This window comes from Pogona vitticeps, chromosome 2, assembly GCF_051106095.1.
Source record: "Pogona vitticeps strain Pit_001003342236 chromosome 2, PviZW2.1, whole genome shotgun sequence".
NCBI classification, from domain to species: Eukaryota; Metazoa; Chordata; class Lepidosauria; order Squamata; family Agamidae; genus Pogona; species Pogona vitticeps.
The window spans coordinates 106994008-107013820 of NC_135784.1; the positions used below are offsets into that span (position 1 = coordinate 106994008).

General features: G+C 44.2%; 1 protein-coding gene across 1 annotated transcript; it reads right to left on the reverse strand.

Moving 5' to 3' along the window:
* Positions 1-1882: 1882 nt before the first annotated feature.
* LOC144586845 (uncharacterized) lies at positions 1883-8306 on the reverse strand. The gene is made up of 2 exons (XM_078385770.1): positions 7167-8306; positions 1883-3668 (listed from the first exon to the last, which is right to left on the reverse strand). The coding sequence occupies exons 1-2, from the start codon at positions 7549-7551 to the stop codon at positions 3058-3060; spliced, it is 996 nt and encodes a 331-aa protein (XP_078241896.1). The 5' UTR covers positions 7552-8306; the 3' UTR covers positions 1883-3057.
* Positions 8307-19813: the final 11507 nt, after the last annotated feature.

Below are 19813 nucleotides of genomic sequence, written 5' to 3' on the forward strand. Positions count from 1 at the left end.
TAAATAGCATACCTTACATCAATTTGTATGGGTCGACTCTAGTTAGGAGCTGGCTGGATAAATCAGTGGCTTAGGTATCTGGCTGCAGAGCCAGAGTTTTGGAGTTTGATTCTCCACTGTGGCTCCTGTGAGTAAAGCAAGTCTGTGCAGCCTTGGGCAAGCTGCACAATCCCAGAGTACTCTGAATACTCTCTACTGTACCTGGAAAACCCTGGAATCTGTTGCCATGATGTCACATGATTATTGATTATTACTTTAGTTGGGACTATCATTGCAGTTGTACTCCAAAACCATCTAGGTATCTTCTAGATGAAACAAAATTCATATCCAATAATACATGTTCAATACTGAAGGCAGATGCTTTTGTTATTTAAGGATACATCCACACATAAGCAAGCAAGCAAGCAAGCAAGCAAGCAAGCTGTCTTGTGTGTGTGTGTCTACAAAAATCTGTTGTGTTAAGAGCTCTCACACATGCAGATGTTCAATAATGAAAAAAACACATCTGAGCAACCAAATAGATGAAAGAGTAAAGACTCATTTGTTAACACAGGCATCCCATTGGTTTCTTCTCCCCTTGATAATCTGTACTCATGGTTTCTCACTTTCTTGCTTGTGGCTGCTAATTTCATCAGACAGAGCTCACGAGGAGCAAGTGGCTGCCCCTTTTCCCTGCTCAGTCAAGCTCTGTGGTCCCCAAGTATCTTGGGCTAGTCAAGCTATTTCTGCACCCAAGTCATGATGTCACCCAAGCACCTCTCCTGCTTTCCTGGTAAGTCAATCCTAACCCATGGTCGCTAACATTTCCTGGCCTTTAAACGAATTTGCTACCCAAGACAGCTGCCTCCTTTTGCCTGGTAAACCTCATTTGTAAAAAAAATGTAAAATGAATTAGCTACAACAACTAATACATGGATAAAATATCTAGTTAACAAAACTAAATGAAAAGAAAAACAAACTAGGTACACAGTGTACCCCACCACCAGGACCATTAAAGGTAAAGGTTCCCCTTGACAATTTTTGTCCAGTTGTGTTCGACTCTAGGGGGTGGTCCTCATCCCTGTTTCCAAGCCATACAATCAGCGTTTTTGTCCGAAGACAATCTTCCGTGGTCACATGGCCAGTGCGACTTAGACACGGAACGCTGTTACCTTCCCACCAAGGTGGTCCCTATTTATCTACTTGCATTTGCATGCTTTCAAACGGCTAGGTTGGCGAGAGCTGGGACAAGCGACGGGAGCTCACTCCGTTGCGTGGATTCGATCTTATGACTGCTAGTCTTCTGACCCTACAGCACAGGCTTCTGCAGTTCAGCCCGCAGCGCCACCATGTCCCTTCCCGGACCATTAGGGAAGAGCCATTTAAAGCATTTATCGTTCTGCTCCCCCTTCCAAAATTGTATGTTTAACTCTCTGCCTTTATCAATACAAAATCAATAAATTCTCCCCATATATCTGCACATACGTTTGTAGTAGTTATCCTGTTCTTAACTTTTAGATTGCACTAAAGTTTATCATTGATTCCTATATTCCAGACTTCTCTGTACTAATAACTTAATGGTGTGTTGTGATTTCCAGTTCCTATCAATAATCAAGCTTGCCACTGTTAACAGAGTAGAAATCAGTTCTCTCATCAACCAATTCTCTATCTCCTTTTCAGATATTGATAAAATAGATCTGAATATTTTATTCCACATGTTTTTCCAGTCACCACAGCTTATTTCTTTCCCCAGATCATATTCCCATAACATTGCAAGTGAATCCTCCTGTTCTTCTGCTTCCAATTATAGATTATAAATTTTAGTTACTGTCCCCTTCCCTACCTTCTTTCACCCTCAACTTTGCTTCCCCAAGCACCGAAATGAAGACGCAGACAACATACATTTGGTATTAAACTTGGGCCACACTTTATTAGCCAAATTAAATTTCCTTAAACCAAATAACCAAATCCATATTGAGGGGACCTGCGGTAGTGCGGGGAAATAACACCAAATAATTCCTTATATGCCAATGGGCGAGTCCCAGCCCCCAGGTTCCAGCTGTACTACCGACCGGTAGAACCTGGAAGGCTTAATAAAAACACCCGGACCTCCAGCCATCTCCTTTAATGACTTTTTGGTCCGAAGGTGTTTCAGCGCCTCAGTTGCCTTCAGCCCTGTAATCGCACGATCCGCAGGAACTGTCAGCATTGACGCACTGTTACTTTAGAAATATTACCAAAAGGGAAACACCGTGACGACCAGTTATTCCCGCACTACCCGCCAGTGTGACCATAATTGTACGGAGAAAAAACCCACCATCATTGCCCTAAAACAACACCCTTCCCGTTCCAGTGTGGGATAGGCGAAAAATCCCCCCATCCAGAGGCCAATCAGGATGAAGGTCAAAAATTCCTATCCGGCCCCACGAAAAGGCGACCCAGAACACACTAGAACAAAGAGGGTTGGGCGGGCGGGTGCCAGAAGCGAAAGCCCCTTTGCTCCAAGCCGGCGCTTCTTTAAATAGCGCCGGCTTCGTCATCACTCACGTGGCCCCTTCCTTGTTGCCTGCGCTTCCGGTGCTGCGGAAGCAAACCCCGCTGCGGCTTCCTAGGGCGTTACCACGCCCATCCAGCGCGCGAATCATTGCTTCCCCAAGCACCGAAATGAAGACGCAGACAACATACATTTGGTATTAAACTTGGGCCACACTTTATTAGCCAAATTAAATTTCCTTAAACCAAATAACCAAATCCATATTGAGGGGACCTGCGGTAGTGCGGGGAAATAACACCAAATAATTCCTTATATGCCAATGGGCGAGTCCCAGCCCCCAGGTTCCAGCTGTACTACCGACCGGTGGAACCTGGAAGGCTTAATAAAAACACCCGGACCTCCAGCCATCTCCTTTAATGACTTTTTGGTCCGAAGGTGTTTCAGCGCCTCAGTTGCCTTCAGCCCTGTAATCGCACAATCCGCAGGAACTGTCAGCATTGACGCACTGTTACTTTAGAAATATTACCAAAAGGGAAACACTGTGACGACCAGTTATTCCCGCACTACCCGCCACCACATGAGGACTAGCCTCGGCTATGTCCCATGAGCCCACCAAGAAAACCAAATTCTTCCAGCAGGCCCCCTCTCAAATCATCCAGGAAAATGTCCAAACCTGCCTCAGACAGGTGGACCCCATCTTTGCGGAAATACTCCAGTTTGGATGTCAAGATCCTGCGATGGCCAATCACAGAACCGAAGCCGCGGTTGCAGACACTTCTGCAAACTTCCTTATTAACCAGACGACGGGCATTGTTTACCCTGTCCACATTAATAGCACCACGCCAATTTAAGCGTGGAATGATCGTCGACCAAACGATCCTTATCCTGGGATATAAGGCATGTAGCCTATCCAAATCCCTCACTATATCCAGTATCAGTGCCTTACCAGACACCTGGGGCAAATCATTGCCCCCCAAGTGAACTACCAAGATGTCAGGAGGCGATCTTCCAAATGCCGTGAGCCGACCAAATTGAATCCATCGCATACCTCGTATGCCCCTCCATGTAATGGAGGCCTGGGCTCCCAGACCTAAATCACTTCCCCACCGGGAAGCAGCAGCGTATCGAGCTGCCCAATAGATGAAGCTATGTCCCACCATCATAACGTTCCATCGTGCCTCCGGCATCTCTCCTCCTGAAAGACAAAAAACAACACCTACCTACACGTTAGGTAATTGTCTGATATATTTAGTATAACAACCCGATGACCAACGACCCAACTGCTTGATCCTTTCAGCATCGTAACCCATGGCCGCCGCAGTCGAAGCGGCCCCTATTCTAAATGAATGTGTGCCAAAACGCATGCCCTGTACCCCCAATTTTTCCAGCGCCATATCAGTTAATTTCCAAAACTGATATTTTGTCAGTGGTGTGCTATCAGCATGTTGGAAAAAATACCCATCAGCATCCCCCCTGACTCGAAGAAATTGACTTACCGCCCGCACTGGGCACAATTTGTCTATACTACAACGACCCAACCTAACCTGTCCACCTTTCCCATGTTGGTCAGTTTTTGACCTCCTGATCCGAAATACGACCTGATCCTTTTGTGTCCCTACATCTGCCCTCTGTAACGCTGCCCGAGAGTTGTCTGTTTTACTTAAGGCTACCAGCTCACTAATCCGCAGCGCCCCAAAAAAGGCTACTAGAGATGCTGTACGAAAAAGCACTGCTTTGTACCCATCCTTACATATCTCCCCCCATAGATCCACTAAACTCACCAATATCCCTGGCGATATAGGAGTCCTGTCATCCCCTGACCGACCCCTCTCCCGGGACCATCCCTCAATCATTTTTCTAATTCTAAATTCACCTGACCAATCCTTCCAACCATTCGCTTTCGCATAAAATTTTAAAGCTGCCAACTTACCCTGAATAGTACCCGGGGCCAAACCCTTCTGATGCAATTCCACAATGAATTGCTGTATATGTTCAACCGGTGCCGGCCACCTTGGTTCCAGTCGTGCCCGGAACCGGAATTCTGAAAACTCCTTCACTACCATTCTATACTTCATACCCGTCCTCGGGGCCAAAGCCATATCTATTGCTCACGACGCTTCCTCACGCCAATCTGCCAGACCTCTGCCGGAAGCACTTCTGGCAGATCCCTGGCTTCCGGTGCCAGTTCCCTGAAACGCTGGATCTGTTGGCGTGAAAGAGCGTCAGCTATCCTATTATCTATGCCCGGGACGTGATGCGCATGCACCACTACATTATATTGGAGCGCCTTCAAAGTAAATGCTCGAACCAACTCCATAACCCTCTCTGAGCGTGATGTTAAGTTGTTAATAATGTGCACCACCGCCTGATTGTCACACCAAAATCGCACCACAGTATTGGCCCATTCATCAGCCCATAACCATAGTGCTCCGACTATTAGAAAAAATTCCAAAAATGTTAAATCTCTAGTAATACCTAGGTGATGCCATTCCTCTGGCCACATCCCTGCGCACCATCTTCCCTGAAAGTAAATGCCAAACCCTAAAGTCCCGGCAGCATCTGAATTCACTTGAACATCTGCCCTAAGGTTAATCTCCGACCTCCAAAAAGAAACCCCGTTAAATTGATCCAAAAACTGCACCCATATCCGCAGATCCTCTCTCATTCCCCGTGTTATCCGTGTTTTATGAAACGGTTTCTTCAACCCTGACATGGCGCTGGAAAAACGCCTTACAAAAGCCCTTCCCGGCGCTACCACCTTACAGGCAAAATTCAAGTGTCCCACCAATTGTTGCAGCTCCCTCAAAGTTACCTTTTTCCTATTCCCAAAACTACCAACCAGCTTCCTCATGTTTACCAATTTGTCCTGCGGCAGTCTTGAAGCCTGCTGAGTTGTGTCCAATTCAATGCCCAAGAAGGTAAGGGTCGTTGACGGCCCTTCCGTTTTCTCCTCAGCCAATGGCAACCCTAACTCCGCTGCCAATTGCCGGAAAGCTTCCAGAAACCTGAGACACCTACCAGTGTTTGCTTGCCCACAAAACAAAAAATCGTCCAGATAATGAGCCGTCAATGCACACCCAATCTTCTGCCGTAGCAACCATTCCACAAATGTACTGAACCTTTCAAAGGCCGCACACGAGATGGAACACCCCATCGGGAGGGCCCTATCCACATAGTAATGGCCTTGAAACTGAAAACCCAGTAAGTTAAAATCATCCGGATGAACAGGCAAAATCCGGAAGGCCGATTTCACATCGGCCTTGGCCAACTCAGCGTTGATACCACAAGATCTGACCATTCTTACCACCTCATCAAATGATGTATATCTAACTGAGCACAGCTCCTCCGGTATGGCATCGTTTACAGACTCGCCCTCCGGATAAGATAAATGGTGTATCAACCGAAATTCCCCTGGGTTTTTCTTGGGTACAATTCCTAACGGCGAAACCCTTAGGTCAACCAGTGGCGGCCTGTCATATGGCCCCAGTACCCTACCTTCCTTCACCTCCTTGCTAATCTTCCTCAAAACCACCTCTTCCATTCCCTCAACTGACTTCAAGTTCCTAGCAAAAAATGCCCTTCGAACACCCAATGCTGGTATCCGAAAACCATATCTAAAACCATCTCGCAAATATGCTGCATCCTCCTGCCAGGGATACTGCAATAAGCCCTCTTCCAACCTATCAATTTTGATTGGCGTTGGACCCCTTCCCAGTAGTGCTGCCTCCTCCTTCAGGCTTCCTACCGGAACCACCTTGCTTGCCCTGACGCTGTCCTGCTGCCCGGAAGCAATTGGACCTCGGATGTTTGCCCCCGCAAGTAATGCATTCGTGCTTAAACCTACAAGGGGACTTGTTGCAGGACCCCCTATTGTTGAACTCATAGCAAGGCAGCCGGGGTTGAACCGTCTGCCCCGCCCCCGGGCGGGTACCAGTATTCCCTGGGAACTTAATATTAAGGTGCCCACAATCGAATCTGTCGCCCAGATTCATTTTAGCCGGCGACATATGTTGTAGCCAAAGCCCAGGGTGCACCTCATCCCAGCGCAGTTCTGGCCTGATAGCACTCCTCATTCGGAACGCCTCATCATACCGCAACCACGCCTGGCCCTCAAATTCCGCCTTCGCTCTACGCATGATGTCATAGTATTGAAAGAGTGCCGACGCCTTCCAGGGTTGCATCTTTACCAACACCCCGGCATAAATGGTGAAACCAGTCACCCAATTATTCCAATTCCTATCCGGCCTCTTCCTCCTGTGTTTTTCTTTAATTTTTTCATCATCCTTGTCCAGTTCCTTCACTTCATATTCCCTGTTCAGGAGGTCATAGAAGTCAATATAATCGCCTTTCCAAATCCGTTCCTTAATAGCTGGCGTCAAATGATCTCCTAGGGGCGAACTGTAATCTGTGTAAGGCGTAGCTAAATATGGGGCGGAGTTATAGCCTGTATCGGGCACAGAAGGATGCTGGGCAGTGTATAACTCCCTAACTGCTTTTGTCGGCCCAGCTTTATCCGGCGTTATACCAGGCATACTCCAACCCCACCATTGCGGGGCCACCTGTGGCCAGAAACCCCCAGGCCATGACATGGGAGACATGCCCACATTATGAGATCCTACAGGTTGTTGTTGGCCCTCCATCCACGGCCAGTATACCCCCTGTGCTGCTGTGTTGTGCGTTCCATCATACTCACCCCTTCTATCCTTCCTTGCAGTGTCAGCAGCCCCTGGTGTGTATGTAGCTGGGTCTTCATAGGGATCATACCCATAGGACGTTCCTTCCCCCGCCTCTTCATTGCTCGCCGCCTCTGTACGTCTCCGCTTACGCCCCCTGTCCTCCATGCTTCCTTTTGATGTGCTTTCATCTTCGTCGTGGACTCCAAGCTCCTGGCCCTGCTCCGACTCAATCACATCAAAACGCCTGGTTAATTCACACGTCAGAGCCTTCAATTCAGCCCTCCGTTTTCCCTTTGATTCCCTGGCAGACCGGCGAGGCGTAACCTCTTCACCACTGGGAGCCCTTTTCTCAAATCTCTTTGCCTCCATGCTTGCCACCTTATAGTGCAACTCCTTTAACATAGCCCAAGATTCATCATCCGAGGATGATTGCACGGGGGACTGCTGTTTTCCCCCCCCGTGGCCTCACTGGTTCCTTCCCTTTCCTCTTACCGCCTCCCTTTTTGGGCGGCATCCTGTATTTTATTCTTATTTATGTCTACGTATAATTATCTCCCCAGGCCAGTATCTAAAATGAATGTTCTGCCAGCCACCTGGCTGCTGACAGCCGTATTACCCCTACCAGTCCTTTAAAATTACAATCCGTAACTCGCCCCCTTCCTGTATTTATTTATTTATTTATTTATTTATTTATTTATTATTATTATTGTTTAGTATTATTATTTCTTCTTCTTCTTCTTCTTCTTTTTTTTTTTTTGAAATTGAAACCAAATTTAAAATGGCCGCCGCCGGTCAGCCATGCGGCCGAGCACAGCTTCACAAAATGGCCGCCACCCCAAAATCAGTTGCCCTCAGCCCTCCAATGCTGCCCGCTGAGCAACCAGACCACCAGCTCCAGAGTAACACTGTCCCCACCCCGTGAGGCTCAAAACACTTTTATTCCCAATGAGGGGGAGGGGGCGGCTGCTTCCGCCTAGCTCCCCTGCCTGGCCTTCACCTTTATTATTATCCCCCCTGTTTTTGGTTTGCTTGCTCTTTTTTTATATATATATATATAAGCCAGGCACATTAAATCCTTAACCTAGCCACTCGCAGCCCAAAGGGGCCTCTCCCGGGTAAAGGGGAAACCCTCTCCCAACACCTTTGCTGGGGCCTCGCTGGAGTGAACAACCCCTTTTACAAGTCCCCCCCCTCCCGGACCCTTCCCCACCAACCCCCGACCAACCACCGCTGAGCCCAATCCGCTCCTCGCAAGCCCGTGGCGGCCGACCAGGGAAACTAGGGGGAAGAGCTAGGCGACCCGGGTGGAGGAGGGGGGTGGAGCGGGGAGAGAAAAAGGAGAGCAGAAGGAAAAAAGGAGCCTCTCGGAGCCCGGGTGCGGCCCGATCACCCCGCCGCCACTCGCTCCCTCCCAGTCCTCTCCACCTTCTCCCCACCACACCGAGCACAATTCACTCACTCCTCCAATCACACACACACACACACGCTCTGCCCACACAAACACCCTTGCCCAGAACGCAGCCTCAAGCCAAACCGTCTCTTCACCGCACTCTCCACCTCCAATGAGCGCCAGAAGCGAAAGCCCCTTTGCTCCAAGCCGGCGCTTCTTTAAATAGCGCCGGCTTCGTCATCACTCACGTGGCCCCTTCCTTGTTGCCTGCGCTTCCGGTGCTGCGGAAGCAAACCCCGCTGCGGCTTCCTAGGGCGTTACCACGCCCATCCAGCGCGCGAATCATTCCTTTTGTAGAACAATTCCTTCATATTTTGTAACTTCCCTACATTTACCATTTATTTTTATCAAGTTCTTTGTCCACTGTTCTAATCGAATAACATTAGACCAAGATATTTCATCTTTGCCCAGCATTTTTTTAATTTCCCCCCTTTTTTTCTTGACCAGTCCTTTAACCTAATAACTTGTCTCTTTATCGAAAGATTGTCAATTGGTCTTTTTATATTCTCTGGAAATTTTTTCAGCTCTGTCATGAGACATAATGGAGATATTGGTGGAATAAACAAATTTCTATATTTATTTCATATTATTCATGTATTATTTTAAAATTGTTTATTTTTAATATGTTTTATTATCTCCTAATTTATTTCATGTATTTATTTTATTTGATTTATACCCTGCCCATGTAGACCAAAGGTCTACTCTAAGAGGATATTTACCAAGTTTGAATTGGGTTCTTGCCTTTCCATATTCAACCAGATTGAATTATTGGCTGATATATAGCATCTGATATATTTCTTAATTGATTGGAAATGTAATAAAACCTTAAGTTAGGCATTCCTAAACTCCCTAGTTTTTATATTTAGATTTATATCATCTCTTATTAATCCTTTATTTCTTACTGTCATTACAGAATTCATTAATAATGTTTGCCAATCCTTTAACCCTAATTCTTTAATCTTTATTGGTAGCATCATAAACAGAAAATTGATCTTACATAATATCTTCATTTTGCATGCTGCAATTCTGCCAAACTGTAACAATCCAATTTTCCTTAAATCGGCTAGCTTCTTCATAATTACCTGCTTCAATGGGTTAAAATTCTTTTATTTCTGCCTTTCTACATTACCAGGAATATTTATACCTAAATACTTAATAGTGTTTCAAATGTATTCGCGAAGGCTTTCACGGCCAGGGTCTAATGGTTGTTGTGGGTTTTTCGGGCTCTTTGGCCGTGTTCTGAAGGTTGTTCTTCCTAACGTTTCGCCAGTCTCTGTGGCCAGCATCTTCAGAGGACTGGAGTCGGAACTCTGTGTTCAGTCTTTCAAATATTAATACTCATTTCTTTTTAGGTTTCTTTTCCTCTTTATTATAATTAAAAACCCATGTTTTTATATATGCCAATCTATTTGCAACCTAGTCACCTCTCCAAATCCACCAGACTCCATGGTGCTCAACTGTCCTGGGCTAGCGAAGCTATTTCCAAGCTATTGCCTGAGTCACGACAGCCCACAAGCCAATCTCCTCCTTCCTTGGTAAGAAAATCCTAATCCACAAAACCACTAACATTTCCTGGCCTTTTCTGTAATCTTCTACCTGAAGCAGCTGCCTCATTCTGCCTGGCAGACCTCTACACTGTAACAAAGACACAGAAGCAAGCACTGTGGCTGACCTTCATTTGCAAAATGTCAGGCAAGTAACACAGCTGTATTTGGAGCAGATATTTCTCATACTACAACACTGCAGTCCAGCCTGCTGGCCATGCATCGCATTTTACTCAGGAGCTCAAGGGTTCTCCACTGCATGCTACCAGACCTGTACCATCATGTAGGGGACATCAGTAGCATTTAAAAAAGTCACCATGCCCTTTGAGAGTTAACATACGGAGATCTTTTACTCCTTTATATTTTGGGTAAACCTCACTTTCTTGGAACACAGATGTTGCTGACATGAGGGGAGACAGGGGCTCATTTAAGCTCAGTATTAGTCATCTCGGAAACTTATCACCAGTTTTTCTGAGGACACGAGGGACCAAACCGAGTACAGAAGATCATATTTCCTAGAGGACTTTATTGTCCTTTCTTCTGCTTTCTTTCAAACCAATCTTGGCAACAGATCACTTTCCAGTTATTTTGGGTGCTGAGAATTGAGTTGCATCAGCATTGTTACATCGCATCCTCTAAAAGGTGAACAGTGTACAGGCTGCCTTTATTTTAGGCAGATAGCATGCTTCTCCCCTGGAGAATGTCAGGTGGTGGATGGTTTGGGAGGGGTGCGGGGGTCTGTACACAACAAGGTTGAAAATCCTCCTGTATATTCAATATTAGACAGGTAGAGGGGATATATAAAATACCTTCACTTTTACTATTTTAAGAACACTGCTTGAGATTACTTACAACAAAGTCATTCACATAGGTGACTTTTTCCCCCTTTGGCATGCATACTTGCATTTTTAAAAAAAGTCATTTTAATTGTTTAGATTAAAGTCATTCAAAAATAGGTCTACTGCTGAATAATTATGTGGCCTCTGAATGTTGTCCTCTATGTACAAATATAATGACTTTAACCTAAACAATTTAATGAACTTCATTTTTTAAAAATGATAGTGGTAAAATTGGAAATACAGGTGTTCATTATGTAAAATCTCTATAAGCCAAGTGTCCTCCACATAAGGAGAGTCCAAATATGCAGGCAGCTGGAGTGGTCCATACTAAAAAATAAGGAACAGGTCTTTTGTAAACTGAATGACCTTTAATTGTAAATTCAAGACCACATTAGTTTCAGGTATGTTGCATTACAAGAGGGATAACTTGGGGGGGGGGAAAACACCATTTCTGGGGAAATTCCTTTATTTCTCAGTCACCATAACTAAGCTTAGAAGAAACAGGGAGATCTGAGGGGAATTTTATAGAAACTTCTGGGACTTCAACTCTGTTGGCTTTGGCTTCACTACATCACACACACGCGCGCGCACGCACACACACACACACACACACACACACACACACACACACAGAGAGAGAGAGAGAGAGAGAGAGAGAGAGAGAGAGAGATGCTCCTGCAAATACTGTTCATGCCATGTTCATGGAGATGGTAAACCTAAACTTTCCTAGCAGCAAAGTACAAAGGACAATAACTGCAGAAGAAACCATAGCTAACGTAGCATTGACAAACATTCTCACAGCAATCCTGGGAAATTTGTTTCCACATACTAATCATAACCAGGAACAAGTGGGAACGTGTGGCTACCAGTGATCCATGATCTGGGCAGGGCACCACTTTGTAAGGGACCCTTTCTGCTCAGACCATGGCTTGCCCTGCAGAATGATGTAGATGCTGAAATTCTAGAGAAGTATTCTGAAACTTGCATTTTATTGATTCTGGAAGTCTATTCTGGGATAGCACCAAAGGACAAAATCCTAATTCAGTTTCCAGAAGTCTCCAAAGGTGGCTTTAATTAGAGAGGGCTTACTTAAATAGTTTCCGTAGAAAAGAACAATGACAAATGTTTTGGAAGAGAAGCAGGAAGAAAGCAAAGCCTAAAAATTTCAATCTGCATCAGAAAGATGGGGAAAGAAACCTGGGTCTATCTCACTATCTTTCTATCTCTATTGTATTCCTCCACTCCCTGATTCGGGTTGCTTGTTACAAACATTGGTGCTCCACATCTATTGGTTGGACTGTGATTCCCTTAATCCCTAGATAGCAGAGAGTATGACAAAGATACTGTATACCACAGTTCAAGAAGAATAGAAGGGTTATAGCTGGGTACTCTCTCTCTCTCTCACACACACACACACACACACACACAGAGAGAGAGAGAGAGAGAGAGAGAGAGAGAGAGAGAGACTTCTCCTGCACTCATTACACATGTCTGAAGATCACCAAGTGATCTGTGTTGCAAAAGATAAACTACTCAAGATTTCACTGGCACACAGACAGAACTAAACTGTATGGGAATGTAGGCATACACATAAGCCATGTCTTCAAAATTTTCTCCCCACTCCAGATAATAATTCTCATTTTGTTGGCTATAGCCTTTTTCCTGATTCAGTGAGCTGTAAGAAGCTTGGTTGATGGTGTTAAGCTTTTCGTATTATTCAGAAGAGTAGGACTCATGCCTCCCTCCCCCACCCCAATTTGATGTTTAGTGACAGTTATCAGGAACCACACACATCCAGGGTTATAAACCATTTCAACAATTTCAACAGGGCTTGGCACCTAGCAAGAGGGGTGTGTGTGTGTGTGTGTGTGTGTGTGTGTGTGTGTGTGTGTGTGTGTGTGTGTGTGTGTGTGTGTGTGTGTGTGTGTGTGTGTGTGTGTGTGTGTGTGTGTGTGTGTAGGATGCCCATTTTCTCTGAAGTACTTATGAGAGTGCAATTTGTGTGAAGGTTGAGTGCTAGAAAATGAAAAAAAAACACCTCCAACTGCTGCACGAGCAAATCCGAGGGACTACAATGAAACAGAATTACTCCATATATTTCTAGCTGAAGTCCTTCATACAATCAGGATGAAATTGAAATTCTGAACAGCTTTCCAAATGGCTGGTGACAGGGCTTTTAATGAGCTGGTAGTTCAGTGTATGAGAAAAATTGAACTAGGAAAACATTTACAGTACTATGGTATTTTCATTCTATCTTCTTTACCTGCTACAAAATTCTAATAATGTGTTCCTATCTTGCTCCTTTGTGGCTTGGAATAGTTCTATAGATATATCACCTACTCCTTGAGATTTATTTCTTCCCAGTGCTTTCACAGCAGCTTTTATTTCACTTTCTAGAATTGCAGCTTCTTCATCATTGGATTACATTTCAAAAGAGTCTCTCATCTTTTTATCTCTTCTGTACACTTTGGTCTTTGATATACTGTTTCTACCTTCTCTTTATTTTCTCCTGGTCAGATAGTTTGCTTCCCTGTTGGTCTTTTAGGATTCCGAATCTAGGCTTAAATTTCTCTTTGATTTCCTAAATTTTCTGGAAGAGAGCTCTGTTCTATTTCTTTGCACAAGTAATTATATTTATGTCTGTAAGACAATGGCTGAAAAAAGTGTATTAAGAATTCTGACTCTACTTCTTTCATCTTTTACTTTTGCTGAATCTCTCTCAATACTGACAATAATATGCCAATAGACATGGAAAACTAAACAATGGACCACAGATTAGAAATATTTAATATATGTTCCAGTTCCCAAGAAAGGAGATGCAGTAACTATAGGAAGATTGTTTTAATTTCCGACACAAAGTGGTGCTCAAGCTTACCACAAAGGCTCCTGCCGTATATGGCACCAGAAATACCAGATGTTCTAGCTGGATTCTAAAAAGGAAGAGGCAATTGACATCATATTGCAAATATCTGCTGGCTGCTGGAGCATACTAAATAATTTCAGAAGAAGATAAGTATATGCTTTATAGACTACAACAAAGCATTTGAATGTGTGGGTCATGAGAAACTGTGGTTTGTCTGAAAGAAATGGGTGTACTTCAGCACATGATTGTCCTGATGGTTAACCTGTATTGTGGGCTAGAAGGTACATGTAGAACACTTTATTTATTTATTTATTTATTTATTTATTTATTTATTTATTTATTTATTTATTTATTTATTTATTTATTTATTTATTTATTTATTTATTTATTTATTTATTTATTATTATCGTTGTTGTTGTTGTTTATTCATTTATTTATTTACAGTATTTTAACCCGCACCATTACCAGTGGTTTCTGTTGTTGTTGTTGTTGTTTTGTTTTGTAGCTTTGTTATTATTGTTGTTGTTGTTGTTGTTTTGTTTTTTGTTATTATTATTTTATTGTATGCACATTATAATTCAAGTGTTTATTGAAAAGAAGAGACAAAATGCAGCACAGAAAGAAGTGACAAGGCCTGTGCACATCTCAAAAGTCAATGAGAAGTCTCAACAAAATGGACTTCTCCCTATTCAGAATATCTGGGTCAGTATCCTAGCTTGCACTGCATTGTACAACACTGTACAAAAGCATAAACAGAGGGGAAACACAGTCAGTACAAGGAAGGGTAGACATTAGGTTTGGGCCTGCAGGTGGTTCCTTGAGTGACTTGCAGGAGATCAAAAAGGATTTGTGGCTCCCATTTGTTGAATAATTCGTAGCAGCAAAATGACTCTCTCCACCCCTAATTATGCCACCAAATGGTTATTTTATTTATTTCTTATTTCTTATCATTTATTTACATTCTTTGTATCCTGCCTTTCTCCTGGTGAAGGGACTCAAGGCAGCACACATCATTTTAAAGATTACAAATGTTTAAAAATTACAATACATTCATATATTAATATTAAATTACGGTTAAACCTAGTCAGTGTTTAAAATGTGACTAGCGAAAACAAATTTACCTGTCTCCTATGTTGTTGTTTTTTAAGTTTGATTGATTGATGTTTATTTTCATTTTCATATTATTGTGATGTTTATGTTGTTATCCGGTTCTCTAAAAGGGAAAGCTTTAAAAAAAATGAGAGAACTGAGACACGGAGGCTTTCTATTGAAGTTTGTTTATTACAAGTTAAAATCGCTGCTGCAGGAGCGGGGAGAAAGCCAATCAATAATGGGTTTCTCCAAAGAACAAAGGAACTGGTACAATCTCTTATAGCCTGTCCCTTCCGGGCGATTGGGGTGGGCGCACAATCTAAAAGGGCGTGAAGTTAGTTAGCAAAATTCATTGGATTAGTAAAAACACATCTTAAACATGCGCAGAACAGTTAAACAGATCTTAAACCGTCCTTGCTGGCTTAGCCTAGAAGGCTGCATTCCATTCTTATCTAAGCATGTTGCTTTTCAAGCCTTGAGCTACGAAGAAAGCAAGGAAAGGGGAAGGGGGGGGGTCGAGCCCGCTTTTACGAGGCTGGATAATCTCTCTTCTGAATAATAGCCTGTTTCAAGTGAGAACAATAGCCTGCTTTTACGAGGCATCTGACTAATTGAATAAGTCAAACATTTACTCCTATCAATTCCCCCCCTTTTCTTTTCCTACTTACTTTGACTTATTCACAGATATGGTTCTTCTTCTTCTTGAGCTGGGATAATTTTGTAACTTATTTCGGGTGCTCTCGCAACCATCTGTGTTTTTGGCATTGCCGCCTGGACCACTGAATTAATCATGTTAGGGGTATCACACATTGAAAATTCCCCCAACCAACCTGAGGTGTCCAACATACCAGTCCAGGTCTGGATAGGGACATGTGCTACTTTTCCTGAATTGCACTTACTGCTATTCCCCATATACTTATGTTGTACCATGTAGTGGTTACTAATTGCCGTCCAAATTCTCTCGGGGTTTTCTTCAGGGTCATAACAAGTTTGAGTCCCCGAGGAGTCCTGACAAATTTTTGTACTCTACCTTGCCAAATGTGCAAGAGGCAATATTACCAACACAATTGAAAATGGACTTATAGGTTAAGGTCTGTTGTTCCCTGCTTCCCTGTCTTGTCGTTATTACACAGGGGCAGGTGGATCCTGTAGCTTATAGAACAAGGCTCAAAAAGAGCCCTAACACTATCATTATTTTGCCATCAACCCTTGGTCTGCCAATAAGCATTTGCCTGATATTTCTCCAAGACACTAGAGGGGTTGGCTTTACCTTCGCCTGTAGTGGGAGTTCCATTCCTTGTCCGGACTGGGTGCTGACCAGGGGCTTTCGTTCCTGCACTTCCAACACGTCTCGCAGTGCACCGAAGATGCGTAACGGAGCCATCCCTTGGGAATGGCCTCTGCCTGCGCCGAGCTATCAGATCGAGTTCTCCACGGATAGCTTGCAGTTGGCATTTTTACAGCCCACAAGCTTTCGTCCCACAGCCCTTCAGGATATCTCACCTTCAGCCGTACCACCTCAAAGTCGGGTTCTCGTCAAATTTAGTTATTCTGGCACTCCAATGGTGAGGGCAAAAATGGCAATGCAATAAACAGTAAGGGTCAAAAGGATCCAATCCTATCAGGGGGTCTTTTAAGTTCCGGATATCACCTGATACTCAGAGTAAACTGCCGGGAGGTGAAAGTATGAGAGTAGAAAGACCACTCTCTTCGGGGAATGACCTAATCGGAGTCTGACTCCGATCCAGGGCTGATGTTGCTATCTAATCTCGGTTATGCCAGAACTCTAGACTTGAAGTCAACTCAGTGCTAGTATACAAGGTTCCACAGCCCTTACCTCGTACCTCTTTGCGTACCACCAATTGGTTACTGCAGGCCAACCCTTCGTATTCAGTGTCCCAATAGGAAGTAGTTTGTATTTGTACCTTCCACACTTCCACCTCCCCCTTTGGTGTTCGGCTAATTGAACAGGAAAACCAGGGACAAACTCTACCTGTTATATAGGGAGTTATAGACATTACTCTAACAGCAATTACCCAAATAGTGGTAACCTGGGCAGGACAATGAAATCAGTGTCAGTACTTTCACGAAGTTGCAGTACTGATTGTGCCACCACCGAGAATCCCACAAATCTGTAAAAACTCCGTTAAAGATTTTCCTTTCCTCCTCCCAATCAATGGTCCCCTCGTCCTCCAACACTACTTGATCACCAATTGAATATCCTTTAAAGAAAAAGAGTCCCCACCTGCTTCTGTCTACTTTTAAATTCACCTTCCAAGTTTGGACCAGATTATTAACTTTTCTTACCTCTATATACACACTAAAGAAAGGACAATATTCATGCGCTAACTGACTAATGGACATTACGTATGTCGTTTAAAAATAGTCTTTAGTCCGTCCTTGGACACAGGCACGACTTTCCACCGTCCCTCAGGGTTGACTGCGTGTTTGGCTCGAGTATGGTGAGTCCAGCCAGCTTCCTCAGTTGGGATGGCAGTCTCTGTTGTCAACAGTATCTGGAACGGACCAAGCCATCTTGGGGCGAGCGGCTCACTCTTCCATGCCTTGATATAAGCCCAATCTCCGGGGTGGAAGGAATGCACTGCTACTTCCAATGGCGTTCGTTGCACTGAGGTGCCTCGCTCCCTGTTATCGGAAAGAATAGAAAACAGAGCCAGCAAATACTTTCCTATAAAGGCATCCTTGAACAAATCTAGATTAAGGCTCACTCTCTGTGTACTAACATCCCAAATTCCCATTCCGTACAGGCTTTAAAAAGGCGAGAGTCCTGTAGTGCTATGCGGCTTAGTTCTTATAGCGTATAAAGCTAGGGGCAAAACCTTCGGCCAGGGCAACTACGCTTGCTGCATCAACTTAGTAATTTGCTTCTTTAAGGTCTGGTTCATTCTTTCAGTTTTTCCTGAACTCTGAGGATGCCACGGAGGGTGTAGCTTCCAAGCTATGCCCAGAGTATCAGCTACTCGTTGTAACACCCTCTGAGTGAAGTGCGTACCCCTGTCACTTGTCCATTGATTGGATTAATCCATATCTACAAATAATTTGTTCCAGTAAGATTTTACACACTGTCCCTGCCGTTGCCCGAGCCGTAGGGTAAGCCTCTACCCAGCCAGTGGGCTGATCAGTTATCACCAAACAATGATTCCAAAGTCCTGACTTTGGCATATCAATAAAATCACATTGCAAATGTTCAAAGGGGTGGACGGCCAGAGGTCATCCTCCCATTTCTACCTTCCTTGGGTTATTCTTATTTACCTTTTTGGCAAGGAATACAGTGAGCCAAAATGGTGTTGGCGTGTGACCACACTTTCTTCCCTATATATTTTTGCAGAAAGGCTGAGACCAAAGCCTTGATTCCCCAATGTCCTCCCTCGTGCAATGCCTTGAGGACTTCCCTGACCACTCCCTCTGGTAACCATTGCCTTTCATCTTTTAATTTCAATATGCCGTTCACCATTGTAGCTCCTTGCGCTTCTGCCAATTCCAGCTCCTTTTGTGAATACACCAAAGGGGCAGTGATCTCTTTACTGGTAGGAAGAAGGGCTGCTAAGAGGGCGGGAGTCAATTCTTTTTCCACCGCTTTTTTTGCCACTTCGTCAGCCAGCCTGTTTCCTACTACCTCCGGGGAGTTTCCTTTCTGGTGCCCTGGAATGTGGATAATAGCTACCTCGGACGGGAGGCTCAACGCTTCCAGGGTATCCAGTACCAACTGATGGTGGGCCAGATTCTTTCCCTGGGATGTAAGTAATCCTCTTTCACTCCAAAAAAATTTTTTTCCAAAAAAACGTGTACTACTCCACATGCATACTTAGAATCCGTCCAGATATTTACAGATTTTCCTGTGCTTATTTCTAAAGCTCTTTTTCTGCAGTCTGAGCTGACATGGACGGAGAAAGGGGTCCAGATTCAACTTCAAGCTCCCCATCCTTTACCACCGCATATCCCGTTATTCTTTTCCCATTCACTACTCTAGAGGAACCGTCAGTGTACAAGTTCCATGCCCCCTCTATTGCCTCTTCCTGTAGGTCTTCCCTACACTTTGTCTGTAGATCAGTCAAGGCAATACAATTCCTTCCTGACAGTTTCTGATAAACCTTCTGCTGGGCCACAATGGTCGGTGGTGGTCAGTATTAGATCGGGCTTTTCAAGGAGAATAGCCTCAAACTGTAGCAGCCTACTGTCCGTCATCCACCACCTAGCTGTATGGGTGAGGATAGTCCTATGCTGGTGCGAAGAATGCAGGACAATCGCCTCAAAGGGATACAGTTTCCGAGTTAGTTTTACCAATTCGGCTGCTGCAGCACAAGCTTGCAAACAAGTAGGCCAGCCCAGCACTACCGGATCCAAATGTTTAGACAAGTATCCAACCGGTTGGTATCGTCCTACCTTCTTCTGAGCTAAAACTCCTTTTGCTACTCCCTTACCTACGGTCACAAAAAGGTGACTAGGTTTCTTTGGATCTGACAAAGCAACATACCCTCCTTTCCCAGTACATTATGTTCCTATGCTGCATTTACTCCTGGAACAATCTGTTCCCATTCCTTTGTTCTCAAATCCTTCACCTTAAAACTGAACTATACATATATATATATATTTCCTAACAATTTCTGGACTTGGGCTTGATGTAGTTGTTTGCTATAGGGATCAAACCATAGCCCATAGTTTGCAAGGCATCCATGCCAATGATTAGATCCTCTGTGGCTTCTGGATCCCATATAAATTCACTCTCAATGAAAATGCCACACATGTTTACAACAGCCAGCAGAAGATTCCCTCAACTGATTGGCCTGATACACTTTCCAAAAGTATACCCTCTATTAGTTTGATCCAGGTAACCTCTTAAACTGTTAAGACTGGT